General features: G+C 52.7%; 2 protein-coding genes across 2 annotated transcripts in view; one reads left to right on the top strand and one right to left on the bottom strand.

Annotated features, from left to right (window-relative positions):
- Positions 1-1,023: 1,023 nt before the first annotated feature.
- On the bottom strand, positions 1,024-6,064 carry MON1A (MON1 homolog A, secretory trafficking associated). The gene is made up of 6 exons (XM_032699462.1): positions 5,910-6,064; positions 4,667-4,808; positions 3,959-4,426; positions 3,012-3,777; positions 2,769-2,916; positions 1,024-2,333 (listed from the first exon to the last, which is right to left on the bottom strand). The coding sequence occupies exons 2-6, from the start codon at positions 4,791-4,793 to the stop codon at positions 2,193-2,195; spliced, it is 1,650 nt and encodes a 549-aa protein (XP_032555353.1). The 5' UTR covers positions 4,794-4,808; positions 5,910-6,064; the 3' UTR covers positions 1,024-2,192.
- Positions 6,065-6,238: 174 nt separating this feature from the next.
- RBM6 (RNA binding motif protein 6) overlaps positions 6,239-17,227 on the top strand; it is a 57,221-nt gene continuing 46,232 nt past the window's right edge. The window contains 6 exon segments of the mRNA XM_032699176.1: positions 6,239-6,300; positions 6,781-6,929; positions 10,675-10,784; positions 12,958-14,296; positions 15,056-15,145; positions 16,134-16,203. Coding sequence (XP_032555067.1) covers positions 10,741-10,784; positions 12,958-14,296; positions 15,056-15,145; positions 16,134-16,203 — 1,543 coding nt within the window. The 5' untranslated portion in view covers positions 6,239-6,300; positions 6,781-6,929; positions 10,675-10,740.

Raw genomic sequence — 17,227 nt, 5'->3', positions numbered from 1 at the left:
GGGCACGGTGCCCGAGAGCGACACGGATGGGAGCAGAGGCCCTCGACCGGGACAGGGGGCAGGGCTGGCGCGGCGCCTGGGGTGCCCACCGCGGGTCGGGGTGGCCGTCGGATGGCTGGGAGGCGGCTGCCGGCATCCCGGGGCACGGGTGGGGTCCTGCATGTTGGTACCCTCGGCCACAGATTCCAGTCCCCTTGCCACAGGGGCGGTCTACACCCTGACACATGGAATCGAACTTGTCGCTTCCCCAAAGCTCCCACTCTAGCACCGCGTTTGCTGCTCACTTCCAGGCGAACGGGGCAGCCTTTGCGGGGTGTGGCAGGCTCAGCACCAGGGTTCCAAGCCGGGGAGCAGGAGCAGGGCTGAGGCAGCCAAAGTTTTGCGAGGGCAGCCGTGGGGGTTAATTCTGTTGTGCCCACTCTGTTTCTCATGTCCCTTTCCTCCCCGCGGTGGCAGGAAGGGCCAGCACTACACTTCCAGGGGTGCAGGAAGATGCTTTATATCCCGGTCCATACGTGGATTTGCCCTCCAAGTGCCCTACTGCCCTCGGACCCTGGGGCTGCGGGTCCCTTTGCACATGGACTTCTCCTTCAGCTGAGCAGGGCGCTGCCTCACGCAGCCGGGGACTTTGGTCCTGAACACTCCGAAAATGGGCCCTCCTGTCCCTGCCACCTGGCCACCCCCGGCCCTCCCAGGCTCCCGCCCCGCGTTGTGCAAGGCCCGGCAGTTCCGCTGGCCCCGGGCCTTACTCAACAGCTCCTTCCTCCGGCTGCGCCTCTCGGCTCGGTTTCGACATGAGCTGGCCCCGGCCAGCTCAGCCCGGGGATTTCGCCGCTCCCAGTCTACAGCCAGCGCCGCCTCCTGCCAGCACAGCCCCGGCGGCCTCATGCCGCTCCCGGCCAGCTTTCCTGGCTCCCAGCAGGTCCCCAGGGCTGGACTGAACCGTATCCAATCTTGGACCAAACCTCCCCCTCAGCCTGGTCATCCCCCCACTCCAGCAGACAAAAACGAATGCGACAAGTCTTGACTTAGGGTCCATATAATGTTTATGAGCAAAGACAAGCGATTACACTCTGGCAGGAGGATAAACACAGGAGCAGATCCCTGTGCTAGCCCTGCCGGGTCCTTCTCAGCTCCTTTGCTGTCAGAGTGCCATCCTCAAACACCTGCCCCAGCACTACCCAGACAGCCCCAAAACATGGAGTTCACAGACGCTCAGCCCCACACCAGTGCCTGGGGATGTCTGGGGAGTAGGTGGCCCCTGTGCAGCAAGCTCAGCATAACTGGCTCAAGGGGCTGGGTTTAGGGGCAGGTGCTCCTGTGCCAAGGGGAAGACCCTCCTTGGGCTGGGGGGCACCAGGGCCCTGTGCCAGCGGGGTCTCCCAGGGGCTGTGCTTGAGCTGCCCATTTAGGGTTCACTACCCAGAGCCAGCACCATGAGCCCACAAACACCCTGACAGACACCTTGGCACCCCAGATCTCTCTGGAGCTCCTCTGTGTCCTCATGGGGAGGTGGGCAGGACCCTGCTGTCCCAGCTGAGGCAGGCTGACCCACCCTGCCTGCCAGCATCCCCAGGGACATCCTTTTCACAGCCACAGTGGGAAGGGTCAGGGCTCATACAGATGCCAAAGGGGCAAACCTGCAGTGGGACTGCCAGGGACTCCCTGGCACTTGGGAGGTCCAGCTCCCCCAGGGCAGGGAGAGCAGTGTGTGCCCCAGGCCAGCCCTGTCCCCTGCCTGGGTAGTGTCACCTGCCATCTGCGGGCACAGCAGCACTGGGGTCTCCACCTCTCCCCTGGGGACCCTCACCCTTGGCACAGCCACAGGATGCCAGAGGAGATGGCAGGCACAGGCAGCAGGACCCGGGGGCTCTGCTCCTCTGCTCCCCTCCAGCAACCCAGGGTACCAGCAGCCCCACTCCAGGGACAGAGCCAGGGGACCACAGAGGAAGGGCAGCCCCCCAGCTGGGGCACTGCCTGCAGCTGAGAAAGTCCTGCTCACCCCTTTCCCTTCCCCTGTGCACCCCATCTCTAACATTCAGGTTGGACAGTCCCACAGGGGGGTTTCTCTGTGCTCTGGGATCCCACCATGCCCTCTCCCCCAGACACATGGCCTGGGAATCCCTGGGAATGGGCTCCCCAGCACAGCGGGGGCTCTCTCCCAGCTGGCAGCACGCCCAGGGTGATGCCCATCAGTATGTCTGGGGTGTGAGGATGAAGAGTCGGTCTTCCTCCTTGCGGATCCACTTCATGAGCTTGTTGACAGCACTGATGGCACCAGCCTTGGTCCCCAGGGGACTGTAGCATACATAGAGCTCAAAGGCGTTGGTTACCTGGGAGAAGGAATGGGATACATGCTGGGAACAGGACTGTGCACCACTTGGAGCTGGCATTGTATCTTCCCACCATGGGCTACTGGGAATAGGCACAGGAGCTCCAGTGCAGGGACATGAGGTGGTACCTTAAATGGGTGGCATCTGGTTTGCTCAGAAGTGGGAGGACCAAACCCCGGAGTTTGCACCCAGAGTGGGTTTTCACCACAGCACTGAGTTCATGACAGCACATAGCACAGCCCTTGGTGCCGAAATTCACCAGCTCCTGCTGCCACCCCTGCTCATCCCTCCCTCACACTGGGGCAAGCTCACCCCCAAACAGGCTGGAGGCCTCCCTGGGGACCATGGAGCTGGTGCTGTGTCCTGCCACCCCCCCTTTTCGCGCCACACAAGACCAGGAAAGACAGGCTCACCAAAACCCACTGACAGCCTTACCCACGCCAGAAGGTTCTCTCGGGGGCCCGTGAAGTAGATGTTCTTCAGGGGCCGTGAAGAGTTGTGGGCCCGGCTGTGCAGGTACTGGTAGAGCCCCAAGAGCCTCTCCTTCTCCTCCTCCTGCACGTAGGGAGCCTCAATCTCAGGGCTGCAGGAACACAGCACCCCGTTAGCCCCCCAGAGAAGAGGCTTGGCTCATTCCATATGCCACAGCCTTGGCCTGATGGTTCCCCAGGGCCTCACCTGGTGAAGAGCCCAGAGCTCTTGGACTTGTAGATGAAGTGCCGGAGGTTGGGGATGCCCACCTGGGCGACGCTGTAGAAGGGGGTGCGCAGGGCCTCCTGCAGGGCGTGGTGCACCCCCCGCCGCCGCAGCCGCTCCTGGAAGCGCCGCTTGCAGTCGGACACGGTGAAGAAGTCCTCGCGGTCTGTGGAGACCAGCAGCAGGCACAGGTCCATCTCCTGCTCCAGGTAGGAGATGTGAGCATGGAAGAAGCCACTGGAGTTGAACTTGGGGAGGCAAATAGGAGTCCAGGCTTCACCCTCCCGAAAGGAGGAAGAAGAGCTGATGAGGTTGAAGAGCAGGTGGAGGTCAATGGGGTGGAGGAACTGATCTTTCTTCCTCACGAGAGACACCAACTGGTTCCCAGAGAGGAGAATGGAGAAGACCAGGCTCTTGGCCTTGGCCTGCTGCAGGCTGCTGCTGACGGCGTCCCGGACGCTGGCAGCCAGGGGCAGGCAGCGCACGGCGCCCATCAGGAAGCTGGGGTCGTGGGCCATGAGGTCCAGCAGGTTGTCGGTGATGCGCTCGGAGCCGGCCAGGAGCCGGCGCAGGTCATAGTTCTGCTTCTGCTGGAAGATGTGGTTCAGCTGGGTCCAGGTGAGCAGGCTCAGGATCTGATAGTAGATGTAGAGCAGCTCGTGGGCGATCTCCTGCTCCGACTGCCGGGTGCGTGCCACTGCCACCAGCACCAGTGGGCTCCTCCGCACGAACACCACCTTGTAGCCATCTGCTTGGGAGTGAGTCCCCAGCGGGGGGCAGGGACAGACCTGTAAGCCTGGCTTCCCAGGGCTACAGCTCTCCCCCCAGCACCAGTGTGCCCCTGGGGACAGCTAACGTGGCCCAGGGCAGCAGGCGCACGGATACGCAGGTTGTGAACCCCCCATCTCATTCCCCCCCAAGGGCTGTACCTGCATGGATGGACCGGATGGCATTTTTCTCGGCCTCCAGGAAGGACACCAGGGCCATCATGACGCCCATGGTGCTGGACAGGGCCTCCTCAGAGCCGTAGCGGGAATACACGGGCTTGCCCGCCTCGCTCAGCACGAAGACGTGCTTGCGGTGCATGCGCCAGGCGTCCATGGTCACGTCCTCCTCCTCCTTCCCCGACAGCACCGAGTCACGGCGTGGGGTCTGCGGGGACTGCTCCAGCTTCCCCTCCTTGCCCGGCCTCATCTCCTCCTCCAGGTCGAGGGCCATGCCTGTGAGCTGTGTGCTCAGCTCGCTGAAGTCCTTGCTGATCTGCTCCATGCTGCTCTGCTCCCCCGGCTCCCCTCGTCGCTCCTCCGGGCTCCGCGCCACGGCCGCCCCGTCCTCGGGGCTCGTCAGGTCCTCGTAGGAGCGGGTGTGCACAAACATGGCTCCCTCCTGGCCCGCCCCTGGAATAACGGGCCATGCAGCACCTGTCCATGTGTCCTCCACGCTGGGCAGAGGATGCAAAAAGGACAAGGACCTGCCTCCTCTCCCCATCCCGCAGCACCCTGGGGTGCGGGTCCTGCTCGTGTGGAGTTGCCAGTGGGCCTGTTTCCTCCTGCCTGAGGGGCTGCAGAGGGTCCAGCCCACATGAGGACCTGTTTTTCCCCCCCTTCTCTTCCCCCGGGTTGAGCTGTGCCCCATACCTGGCTCCGTGCCCTGCGCCAGCCCCGGCGTGGGGCTCTCGGACCGCTCCGTGTGCTGCCCATCTCCTGGCGCCAGGGACCCATTGGGCACTTCCCAGCTCTTCTTCTTGTGGACATCTGCAGCCATTCCTTGGGGCAGGACCTGTGTGTGACCCACAGTGTCACCTCTGTGTCCTCTCACCCTCACAGCGGGTCCTGAAACACTCCGCTGTCCAGAAGGACCATGGCAGCACCTGCGGCCTGATCCTGCTGGCTCAGCAGGCAGCACCAAGCCCTGGTGAGACGTCAGGAAAGCTGCTCTAATCCAGCAGGATTTCCTCTCTCACGCAGCCCCAGCTCTTTCCAGTCCCCTGGCCCCGGCACCTTTCATCCAGGCTTGGCCCCAATTTCCCCCGTGAAAGCCGCTCAGCCTCCCCGTGCCGGTCCCGGCAGCGAGGGGGAAGGGACACAGCCCTGGATGGGGCAAGTCCCGCACACCCGCAATCCCACAGGCCTCATGTTTGCACAGGGCGGGTTTTATGACCCTTCTTGGCCTGGATTAGGTGGTTGCGATGGGACCAGGCTGGTGACACTCCTGCTGAGCCGGCACCAATGGCGTCATCGGGAGCCGGGTGTCCTCTACAGCCCCAGCTCTCCCGGGCAGAGCCGGCTGTGCCTCCAGCCCAGCTCCTTCCTTCCTTCCTCGGGGGAAAACCGGCCCAAAAGCGAGCACAATTGAAAGCAACAGGAGGCAGGCAGGCTGGCTGGGAGCCTGTGCCTCCGAAACTGGCTGGGGGGGAAGTTCATGGAGCGCCGGCTCTGCCCTGTGCTCCAGGACACCTCCTGCTCCCAAACCCAGCATCAGGTAACGCTGCACCCGAGGGAGCTCGAGCTCCCCCAAAATCCTGTGATAGCCCTAGAGCAGATTATGGCCCCGTCCTCACCTAGGGGAGCCGGACCCTCTCCCCAAAACCCTGTGACAGCTCTGGAGGGTGCTGGGAAGCTGGTCAGAGCTCCGTCCTGCCCTGGGGGAGCCTGTGACAGCCCTGGAGGGTTCTGGGGAGCGCATCAGGGCCCCGTCCTCACCTCTCCCCAACACCCTGCTGACCGTTCCGGGGGCGAGGCTCACCCCAGGACCCTGCCCCGGCCCAGTACGGACCCACCGTGACCCTTCACCCCCCAGCGCTGAGGTGTCACCGCTCCCACAGCCCCGACACGACCCAGGCCCGGGACCCCTCGCAAAGGACAACGCGCGGGGACCCACCTCCGCGGCTCCTCCCAGGGCCGCCCCGCAGCCCCCTGGGCACGGCCTAGGCGGGCCGGAGGAGGGCTCGGAGCCGGCGGCGGGCGGTCGCCTCCCGCCCTACCCCCTGTCCCGGCCCCGACCGCGGCGACACCCCGACCATCGCGGCGACCCGCCGCGCGGCATCGTGGGACTTGTAGGCGGTGCGCGCCGAGTGAGATCGTGGGAGTTGTAGTCCAAGCGCCCCGCAGCCACGACCGAGAGTGGGAGGCCGGGACGGAGAGGCAGGGACTACAATTCCCAACATCCCCCTCTAACCCCGCGCTCCGGGAGGGGGTCCGGAAGTTCCGGGCTCTCGCCGTGGCGGCGCCGGGGCCTGTGCGCGGCGGGAGCGGCGGAGCGGGAGCAGGAGGTGAGAAGGGGCTCCCGGGGGATAAAGGGGGCACCCGGAGTAAAGGGGGGGCTCACTTAGTGTGGTGAGAGGGGCGGGGGGGGTCCCGAGAGGCTCCCGGGGTGCGTTTGTCCCGGGTAGAGGGGGTGAGGTTCTGGAGTCCGTGAGCATGGCGGGGGGGCTGTTTTGGAGTCACCCGCGGTGCGGGGATGGGATAGGGCTGGGGGCGGCCCCGCTGCGGGGTCTGGGGCATCAGCTCCTGGCGCTGTGGGCGCGCAGCTGGGCCCTGCAGGCTCGGTGTCCTCATCGGGACCCCACGCCCCTGTGGGATGTGGGTTGTGGGGTTGGGAAGCTCGGTCCCTAGATCTCACATGGGATATCCCACGTGGAAATGTTGGGGCCTGCCGCCTATGTAATTGTCAGCTGTCGTGGTGTTTCTGGGTATCTCGTTGTTGTTCTGAGGCCCTGATCAGAATTAAGGCTTTTTTTTTTTGCATCGAGGCACTTGTGTTTCCATCTCTGAACGCTCATGGTTGTAAAAAGGATGGACAGAAGTGGGCTGGATTCATGCCGGGATGCAGAAGGAGCTGATGGGGGCTGTGTGTTAGCTGATGTAATCCCCAGGGATGGGCTAAGTGGGATTTTGGGCTGTAAGTAAAGCAGTGTCTGGGAGTGGTGGCAGTGACCTCTCATGCTCTGACTTTTAAAACACTTGGCACCACACGAGTCTGGTGTTGCTGCTGGTGAGTGGCGTTACTTCTGGAAACGCTGGTGGAGGTGGAATCCGCTGTCCTATCCCAGCAGGGATAGGTGTGAGACTCTCTCCCAGCACTCCCTAGCTGGAAATGTGCTCACTAAGTCCTTTGGGACATGCAAGGTCAGGATAGTAATGGGGACATGTGTCCCCATAGAAGTTCACCTAATTGTCTATAATACATGTTTCTAGAAGCATCATACAGCTCAAAAGCGTACGCTTCCCCTTTTTTCATTAAAATCCTCTAGCCTGACACCCATGAGAGCCAGAATGGTTCCCTCTCCCTTCACTTTCAGATTTCAGTGATGTGCTTTTAATACTTCCTCTGAATTAGGGACCTCCAACTTTAACATTAGATATAATTGGCTGTCTTAGTTTCTTGCAGTTCCCTCCCAAGGGAAATGTTTTCGTTTGTACCTTCTGCAGTACTTGAATTTCACAGAGGCCTTTTCCTTTCTTCAGCCTCACGAAAACTTTACTGGATGCAGAAGGTTGTTCCACAGCAAATTGCTTCCTCTGTTCTCCTGTGTTGGATTTCCTCTTGGCAAAATCTGTTTGGAGAGAAGCTGTGAATATCAGAGTGTTTTTCTGAAATTAGCACCTCTTTGGAACCTCACTTTGCCCAATTCATCACCAGTTACCCCCCTCATCCCCCCAGATATGGAAAATAAGGTGTGAAGTTGGGTATAAGTTGGTGAGGAGATGCTTAAGGGCTGTGCTGGCATTTCACGCTCTGCCTCGTGCCAGAAGTTTGTAATTAGTCCTGAGGAAGACAAGTTGTTTAGTCTGGCTCAACTGCACAATTCCTATGTACAATGCCATTATTTTCCCATGGCAGTATGTAAATTGGAATAAGAGATCCAAGAGTTTGCTGTAAGGCTTGGCACATGTAGTTTGGGAAGCGGAATGAGGAATGTTCCCAGAGCTGTCTGGGGGTGTGCTGGGGAGGGCAGGGGCACGGTCCTGGGGAAGTCCTTGGGTGTAATTGCCAGGGAGCATCCGGAGCTCCACTTGACTCTCCTGGGGGAGTTGCAGAACCACCAGTTGTTGGAGGAACTAAAACCACAAAAAAACTTCCCCTCCTTTAGTTGTGCCTTCTGTATCTTCAGTGCAGCCAAGGCTTTGCCAGCAGGGAGTAGAGCCAACTGGGATAAGAGGAGGGAAAGATGATGAATATCTGCCCTCCTGAACAGTTCAGTGTAATTGTAACAGCTCATTATTGTCCTAAAGAGCTGTCAGTCTGGGCTCTTCCCATGACTGGATCAGGCTGTGTCACTGTGTGAAACTCCCTTGCCATCCCTCAGACAATTGATTGTGACCAAAGTATGACAGAACTAATCAACGCACAGTTCCCTGTGCACAGGGGTGGATTTTTTCTGTGCTTTGCTCTTGTCCTGGCCTCAGCCCTGGGCTCTGTTGGGATGCCCTTGGAAACAGCCTCACTCACACTGACCTGTCTCCCAGCATCTCCCTGTGAGCTGGGAGGTGGGAGCTGAGCTGGCACTTACCTGCCTGTGGCAGAAGGGTGAATCCTCACGGTGTCTCATCACAGTGTGATTTTTTTTGGAGCAGCTGTAGCAGGACCCACCTTCAGGAGATCTTGGCATTGGTGGAAGCCAGGCTAAGGCCCTTCTGTCCCTGTCCTGCAGTTTGCTGTCACCTTGGTTTGTGGGGCTGTATGGTAAAGCGTATCACTGAAGTGACCTGGGTTAAATATAACTCTCTTCCAAGGGTCATCCATGGTGCAGACCCAGAAAAGCACAAGCTGGCAAGAACTTACACCCTGTGCATTGCCAAAGGCAGAGCGGGGGGAGCAGATCAGGCTGAGCAGGGAGCCAGTCAGAACCAGTGTGGCTGCCTGTGTTATTGAACCATGACCTCACACCCACGGAGGTTGCTGAATGGCTCAGTGGATCTGTGCCAGGCCTGATATCTGTCCAGTGGTATTTTTTTTTTCCTCCCGTCTGATAATTTCAATATTATGTCTAAACAGTTCCCAGCTGGCAAGGGATTTTATTTTTGTTTTTTTTTAAGCATCAGTGAGGTTGTTGGCTTAATGAGAACTGGAGTGGGGGAGGAAACCCAGAAGGGAAGAACAAGAAACGCCAGGTCCGCGGGCTGCAAAAGTTCACAGATGAAAGGACTGGCTGGTGGCAGCCAGCTGTAGTGGTGACTGCCATAACCATCTCCCCTCACTGTCCTTGCCGTGAAGGGTGTGATCTTGGTTCTTTTACATTCACCTCCAAGTAAGAAAATAGGATAGAACTTATGGAAGAAATCCTTGGGACCAAGGAGGTTGCTATTGCGTGGAAAACCATGTAAAACATGAGCAGACCAGTGCTCTCGGGCTTTAGTGGCCACCTGAATGAACCTGTTCCTTTGGAAATGGTGCTGGGGGGGATGGATCTGCAGTGGTTGCACAGGTTGCCTTCCTCAACCTCCACACCCTTGGTTCCTGAGGCTTGCCAGCCTCTGCCATCCCTGGCTCCCACCTGAGTCTTCCGTGGCAGGTGATGGACCCTGGCAGGAGTGGATACTCCCTCTTGGTGGGGCAGCTCCCTCAGCTCCTTGGCACATGCTGCCAGCTCCCCGTCTGGGATCACTCCCTGCTGTGAGGTCTGTCACAACCTGCTCTGCCGACCTGCCTCCCGTATGGCAGCGCTGACCTTTGGAAGTGAGAATAAACAGGATGTTTGTCTGCTTTTCTTCTGTGTGAGCTGCTCTAGCCAGGCCTGGTGGTGACTGTCCCCGCTGTCCTCTGTGCCCTGAACCACTGGAATTAAATAATCCTGCCTTGGAGCCTCAGGTCTCCCAGCTTTGATTGGTGGCACGGCAGGCAACCCTCCTGCACCACCACAGCTGGATGGGCCAGAGCAGGTTTGAGGCTGTCAGGTTGCCTTTTCCCTCAGTTTGCTCCATGCTCTGCTGTGGCTCTTTTTTTTCTTTTTTTTTTCTCTTTTGTTTTTTTTTTGGGGAAAGACGGAAGTACTTCCTATTTCAAGTCCTGGCCTTGGTTATCGCCAGGAAATCCTCACCTTCTCCGCTGGTGGGAGGAAGTGGATGAAATTTTAGATTTCTGTTGAGGCAAGTGTTATTTGCGTCACTCAGCTTGATGAGGGCAGCGTTGGAGAGCAGTGCCTGTCATGATTTATTGGCAAAGCCTTCTCTGTTATCTGCAGACTTCTGAGGGCAGGGTCCCCATGGCAGACCAGTAGTAGCGATCATTTCCTTGAACAGCAAAGAGCTTTTGGCAAAAATAGTTTGGATTAAACATTAATTGCAAACTGTTGTTCTGCTGCGGTCCTTGCTGTTTGTAGATGGTTGGCGTTCTCACATTTCTATCTGCACCCCAAATAGTGTCAGACAGCACAGTATGTTGGAAAGCTCTATGTTAATCAAAGCAGATATCAAATTGTTTGCCCACCATATTGACAGGAGTTGATTTCAGGAGTTGTTTGGCGCTTGCAAATTTGAACGTGGAGAAACGCGACACTTGAATTCATTCATGCCTAAGTGTGGTCTTGTGTATCTGTGGATCCTGATCAGATGTTACACACACCCCTTCTAACCAGCAGTGTTTTTTCTCATGTGATATGTGTTCTTTGCCTTGTAGCTTATTGTCATGTTGTTTTATTCAACAGGTTGTGGCGTCTGGGTGTTTCTAGAGTGAATTAACCATTTCTGGAAACCTACCAGACAAGATCAAAATGTGGGGAGACCATCGACAAGGCAACAGAACGGGGTCTTTTCGGTAAGCACTTGAATGTACAGTTTGTTTCAGCAACATTCTTAAATACAATAAGCCATGGGAACACTCTGTTTACTATTTTGGTAGAAGTTGTGAGTTCTGTGTGAAACTAGGTGTGATTGCCAAACAACAGGCCAGTTAATTGACAGTGTAACTTTTTGTGTTTCTGTGAAGTTTTTAATTTAGTTTTTAAACCAACAACTGCTTTTAATAGTTCTATTCCTTCTCCACACCACCTTTTCTAGTGATGCTTAGTTTAGCTGTTGTGAGCTAAGGTGATGATGTGCCATATGGCTTTTGGTGCTATGTGCTATTGACACCTGTAAGAGAAGAAAATAACTTCAAAAATCCTGGCACTTTCCTTGCACAGGATATCACACACGATTTTATGAAAACTTTGAGAGTTTAATTCTTTCCATGAGTTTAGTAAGTCCATATATCATAGAATCACAGAATAGTTTAGGTTGGAAGGGACCCCAAAGAACATCTCGTTCCAACTCCTTGCAGTAACACCTTCCACTAGCCCAGGTTGCTCCCCGTCCAACCTGGCCTTGAACACTTCCAGGGATGGGGCAGCCACAGCTTCTCTGGGCAACCTGTGTCAGTGCCTCACCATCCTCACAGGGAAGAATCTCTTCCTGATACCTAATGTAAACCTGCTCTCTTTCAGTTTAAACCAATTCCTCCTTGTCCTGTCACTACATAGCCTTCCAAAAAGTCTGTATTCCCATATACTTCTTTGCAAGGCATTTTTAAGTGTCCCTGGAACTGTTGTAAAGATTCATGTGCAGCTGACCTGCACAGCATGATATTTGTCTTATTTTGTGTTGCTCTGGTTGTTACTGGCCCCTGTGTTTGCAAGAGGGCTCTGGGTATAAAAATGGAGCCACCAGAACCCAGGATTTTCCTCTGTTGTGCATAATTCTTTCATCCTTTGCTTATGTGTGCACCTCAGTTCCTTGAATATCGGCGTGACAAAGGTACTGATCATGCCATACCTTGGGTTTCTGCAATAAGAATACTTCAAATAATTGTCTACTGTAATGTGTTGAGAAAGCTGATGAAAACCAGTATCCTCCAGAACATGTCCTAGTGGTATTGATGGGGGAGTGATTGTGTCTTGTGATGATATCAATAGTGCTGTTCTGCTGATTTTTAAGTGGATTTTATTGGCATCATGCTTTAATGTATTGGGTGGGGAATGCTGTCCTTGATCCAAGTTTTAATTACTGTTGTACATGGTGGTGAAATGGACCGTGCAGCTTAGGAAATCTGTGTATGGTTTCATTAATCTTGGTGAGTGATTCTGTAGTGAAGCTTGAAATATAACATGACTTGCTGTAGTTGCTAAGGAAATGTCCACTGCTTCGGGTAGCATTTGGTGTTATTTTAAAATGTTGATACTATATTATTCTATTTTTTAAAAAATATACTGGAGCCTCGCTTAAATGAAAAATCAAGTAGCTCCATCTCAAAAAAAAAAAAAACAAAACCAAAAAGCCTCATTGGGTTTTGAAAAACTGTCTTAGGAGGAAACTTCCTTAGTGTTTTTATGCAGATATTGGGAGAGCTCATAGCTCTAGCATTGTGAACTCAGTGTAAGACAGTCTGGAGGCACGAGCTCAGGGACATCTTGGATGTTGATTGTTGGCACAGTCCTGTGAGGCATCCTCAGCATCTGAACTGGAGGCTTTCAGCAGTTTGCCAGTTTGGACTCCAGCACAAGGAAGCATAAATGAGTCTTTGTAGTATGTCAATAAAGCCTGTTTGGTAACCTCTGCTTTCATGTGCCTCAGGATGACGTGTAAGTGTAGTTGTTTCCATACTGCCCGGAGAGCTTAAGCTCATGGGGTTCCTCACACACCAGCTGCCGGCACCTCGGACAGCTGCAGAGCTGTGTGCAGTGCAGGACTATGTGGATTGCTACCATCATTAACCCATTAATATTGCAGGTATTCCCTGTTGAGTGCTTCTGGAAATTGTGCTGAAATGGGAGCACCCAAGTTTACTTTCTCACATCTGTCGTATGCTGCCTCATCTTAAACTGCCAAACATCAATATCTTCTGCGGATCTTAGACTGTTACACAGCTCTATAAAAGTTTAGAGAAGAATGTGCTGCTGTGTAGATTTCAGACTCTAAGCACGTTATGAATAATACTGTCTTTATTTCTACAGTGGGAGCCAAGAAGAAAGGTTTGCTCCCGGGTGGAACAGGGAATATCCTCCTTCCCTTGATAGTCTTGCTCAAGAAAGACACTCTGGCAACTTCTCTGGCAGAAAATCACTTCCTTTTGATATCCAGGCACTCTCAGGCATCCTCAATCCTCAGTTTGCCAACAGAGAGGAACCTTCTTTCAGCTATGGAGCTAGAGATGGACCACGTAGTGACTTCAGAGGTGGGGAGGGGCACCATGATTTCAGGGGCAGAGATTTCCCACCATCTGACTTCCAGGGCAGAGATGAGTCTCAGATGGATTTCAGAGGTAGGGAACCACCCCCTTCTGAGTATAGGGGCAGGGATATGTACTCTGGAGACTTCCGGGAGAGAGAAGGGCCCCCTATGGACTTCAGGGGTGGGGACATTCCTTCAGGGGACTACAGGAACAGGGAGACGTTCCGTATGAACTACAGGGACAGGGAAGCACATAATATGGATTACAGAGGCAGGGATGAACCTCCATCAGACTTCAGGGGAAGGGGGTCTTACGATCTAGACTTCAGAGGTCGAGATGGGTCTCATTCAGACTTCAGGACAAGAGACATGTCTGAGTTAGACTACAGGGGCCGAGACCATTCCTATTCAGACTTCAGAAATAGGGATGTACCTGATTTGGACTTCAGGGGTGTGGGCACCTCTGATTTGGACTTCAGAAACAGAAATGCACCGTCGTCAGACTTCAGAAATAGGCACAGGTCCCGGTCTGATCAGGATTTTAGGAGCAGAGATGTGGCTCCTCCCATGGACTTTTCAGATAGGGAAATGCCTCCCATGGATCAAAGCCTTGTAGATTTTAGGCACAACCAATCTACTGTACCTTTAGCGGAAAGAGAGGGCTCTGGTTTAAGCACCAGCAAGAGAGACGAGTCTGCACTTGGTCTAGATAGAACTCCCTTTGGTAGCCAAAAAGGAGAGTTTCAACACTCGGAAGCACCAGCCAGAGAAGAGGAATCACTCGGACTGGGTCTTGAAGATGACACTTCACACAATTTCCAAAATAGCCGTGGACCTCTTCCTACTCTTCAGGACCAAGAGGAGCAACCTCAGACCTTTGCTAACAAGCAGCAACAGCAGCAGCTTTCTGGGGGGGAGCAGCAAAGATCCGATTCTGATCTTGGGTTAAAGGGTGAAGGTGACCTGGATTTCCTTGGAAGGCAAGACACAGATTACCGGAACATGGAGTATCGTGATGTGGATCACCGGCTGCCAGGGAACCAGATGTTTGATTATGAACACGGCAAGTCCTTTTCGGAGGGAAAACCCAGCAAAGATTCTAGGCCCTATAAGAGCCTTCAGGTAGGTGGTTTTGTCCATTGGTGTTTCTGTTAAATGTGTGTTGACCAAAGAATGGAAGGAGTTGGAGAGGCGTCTTTGTCCATATCCCACCACTTCAGTTCTATCCTAATTCACCATCCTTCTCCAAAATCATCCTCTGCTCCAGGTTGTTTAGTGGGCACCCTTTCTATCTCAGAAATACTCTGTTCTCAAGAGAAGTGCAGTTTGGCAAATAAGAATTGCTAAGTATGTAGAACCAGATTTGGTTCAGAAAGTCCCCAAGTTGAAAATGACCAGGCAGAGGGAGGATGTCAGGGAGAAGTGGTGTCCAGAAGAACTTACTTTGTTGTTTTCTCCTGGATATTGCTTATGAGCACTACCAGAGAGAAGCTGCTGGCTTGGGGGGGGCCTATGTACAGCTGTTCACATGCATACTTTGTTTTCCTTCAGAGTTAACTTGGAAATCTGAAGGTGATGATAACTATTGAGTTAATAACTACTATTGAATTTGCATAACTACTACTGAATTTGAATCTCCCGCTGCTGGAAAGCAGAGAGAGATGATTTGCCTGTTTTATTTTCCTGAAGCTAGATCTCACTGCAGAGCTCGGTGAGCAGGTGAAGAGCTCCCTGAAGCTCACGCAGGGGTTAAAGCTTTGAGCCAGGCTGCTTATGGGCCCTTGCCTTTGAATTATCCCCTGCTTTGTTTTGTTACTGTTTGTGTACCTTGTGAGCCACCATCTCTCATTTGTGAAACCATCTTGATTGTGTGAACTCAAGGACCAAGATTACCGGACCTGTCCCAAATATGTGAAGCCAAGCAAGCTCATTCGGCTGGGAGGAGTGCCTGAAACTGCCACAAAGGATGATGTAAGTGGGATGTTTCTCATCCAAAAACTTCTGTCAAGGGTTTCTAAGGTACCACTTTTAAGTCTGGTTAATGTAGATCAGATGGTCTGTCATTTTCCCCAGGGGAAAATCCAGATTTAGAAGTCAATGCAATGTTACCTTTTATCTGATTATTCTGGGTTTTTGGGGGGGTCTAGAAGTGCTGAGTTTTTCTGCAGTCGCATGTGGGGTGTTGATAGCTAGAAGCCTTGACTCCAGACTCTTTAACATGCCTTACTTCATCACTGCTTTATATATACCAAATATTGTTACTACTATTTTGAGCTCAGAAGACATATAGTGTCTAAGTGAACTTGTTTGTTCTTAGTTACTTGAAATTGCTTAAAGGAGATCTTACAAAGATGGAAAAGATGTTATTGCTGCTTTTAGTAAAAAAATCATACAATGATCTAGGCTACAAGATGAAAGAAGCTCCCCTTCCTAGATTTTCCACTTTGAATCAGGACTTTAGGGATTTTTTTTGTTGCTGTTTGGTGACAGTTCCAGGCATGAGAACCCCTACATGCAGCAGTTTTTGCTAGGGTTAGCTGTGGTGATCAGCTTCTGAGGCTTGATGCTGGAGAACTCATGGCAGAAACTTTGTCCTTCAAAGGGTGATAAGACTCAGAACAGTCAGCCTTGTACTTTGATTTTCTTAAAGGCTGTAGGACATCTCTGAACTTAAGTAAGGATCAGAGGTGAACTGTCTGGCTGAGACCAGTGTAATAAACCTTTGCACAGTTGAACTGTGGTGTAAATGGAGCTCACTTCAAACAAAACCCCAAAATACTTCTCAAAACTCAGTAACAGTTCTTGGGTACTGCCGGAACTTAATCAGGAAACTGTGTCAGTTTGTAACAGAGTCAAGCTAGAAATAAAAGAAGTCGGAGAGAGAGAAATGTACATTAGCAAGTACCTTGCTATTGGAGGTTTGATTTTGGAGATGAAGTGGATCTCATTTTTCCTGTAGATTCTCAATGCTTTCCGGGGGCCTGATGGGACACCTGTGAAGGACCTGCGACTGAAAGATTACAGCTCAGGTGAGAATGCTTTCCCAGTGCTTCTAGTTTCGAGTTACAAAATAGTATTTTTTTACATCGACACTCAGGCAGTTTGGTTAAAGTCTTTAGTGCCCTAATTGCAGGTATTTTTGAAGGAAAATGCCCAGAGTTTTGCAGTTTGTCCTTTTGTCCTCAAAACTGATGGCTTTACTCGCTGCTGCTTCAGAGGTAAAGCATGTGTCCTCTAGAAAGGGGTAGGAGCAGCAGGAAGAACACTAAGGCTGTTCTAATAGCCATCAAGAGTAAAGCTGTGGGACAGCAGCTTAATTCCTTTATAATTTTTTTTTTTTTTAATTATTATGAAATCCTTTTGGATTGTTCTAAATCTTGTTTCTGAGGTGGTCTTACTGTGGAACATGTCCTGCTCAAATAGTGTCCTCAGGAAGTCTCTTCCATCCTAACATTTGTCCTTCAGTAACATGAAACTGGTGTCCTGCTTAGGTACGAAGACAGGTTAAAAAAACAGGACAAAGGAAGTTTTATAAGCAAATATCCAAATCCTGAGTCTGGATGCTCCTCATCATTCAAAGAATAAAGTTCTGCTGTACTTCTGATCAGTGTATATAGGATTCTGAAGAAAGAAATATTTTACAAGTCTGCTTTGTGAGAAAATTGTACTGGAACAAAGATGTGCAATGGTAGGAAATGCAGGGTGAGTCCTGGGGATTGATTTGGATAATACTGGTAGGAAATACCTCGAAACTGGTATTTTATTTTTTAAACCTAGGAGAGCAGAAGCTTCTACCTTCGTCAGTGCTTTTTCTTATTTCCAGTATAGTTTTTACATGAAGCAGCTGGAATTCTTGGGGTCAATACATTATATAAAGGCTTCCGATGTGTTTAGTAACTGGGGAGAGAAACTGGGGCAATGGGGTATTTCTCAAGTGTATTTTTGTTTCTGGAAGCTGTCAAAGGAGATTTCACAACCTTCTCACGAACCTTTGAACTAAAGAACATCCCTGTGTCACGTAATCTGGTCTGGCCCAACAAGCAGAGCTTAAGG

This window comes from Chiroxiphia lanceolata, chromosome 11 (assembly GCF_009829145.1).
Source record: "Chiroxiphia lanceolata isolate bChiLan1 chromosome 11, bChiLan1.pri, whole genome shotgun sequence".
Classification (NCBI taxonomy): Eukaryota; Metazoa; Chordata; class Aves; order Passeriformes; family Pipridae; genus Chiroxiphia; species Chiroxiphia lanceolata.
This window is presented reverse-complemented; position numbering and strand designations above follow the sequence as displayed.

Bases quoted from the DNA above. Each gene is read 5' to 3' on its own strand.
- MON1A (XM_032699462.1), bottom strand. From the start codon at position 4,793: ATGGCTGCAGATGTCCACAAGAAGAAGAGCTGGGAAGTGCCCAATGGG. The intron at 3,778-3,958 runs GTACAGCCCTTG...ACTCCCAAGCAG, and splicing joins CATCCGGTCCATCCATGCAG to ATGGCTACAAGGTGGTGTTC. The intron at 2,334-2,768 runs GTAAGGCTGTCA...TCCTTCTCCCAG, and splicing joins GAGAGAACCTTCTGGCGTGG to GTAACCAACGCCTTTGAGCT.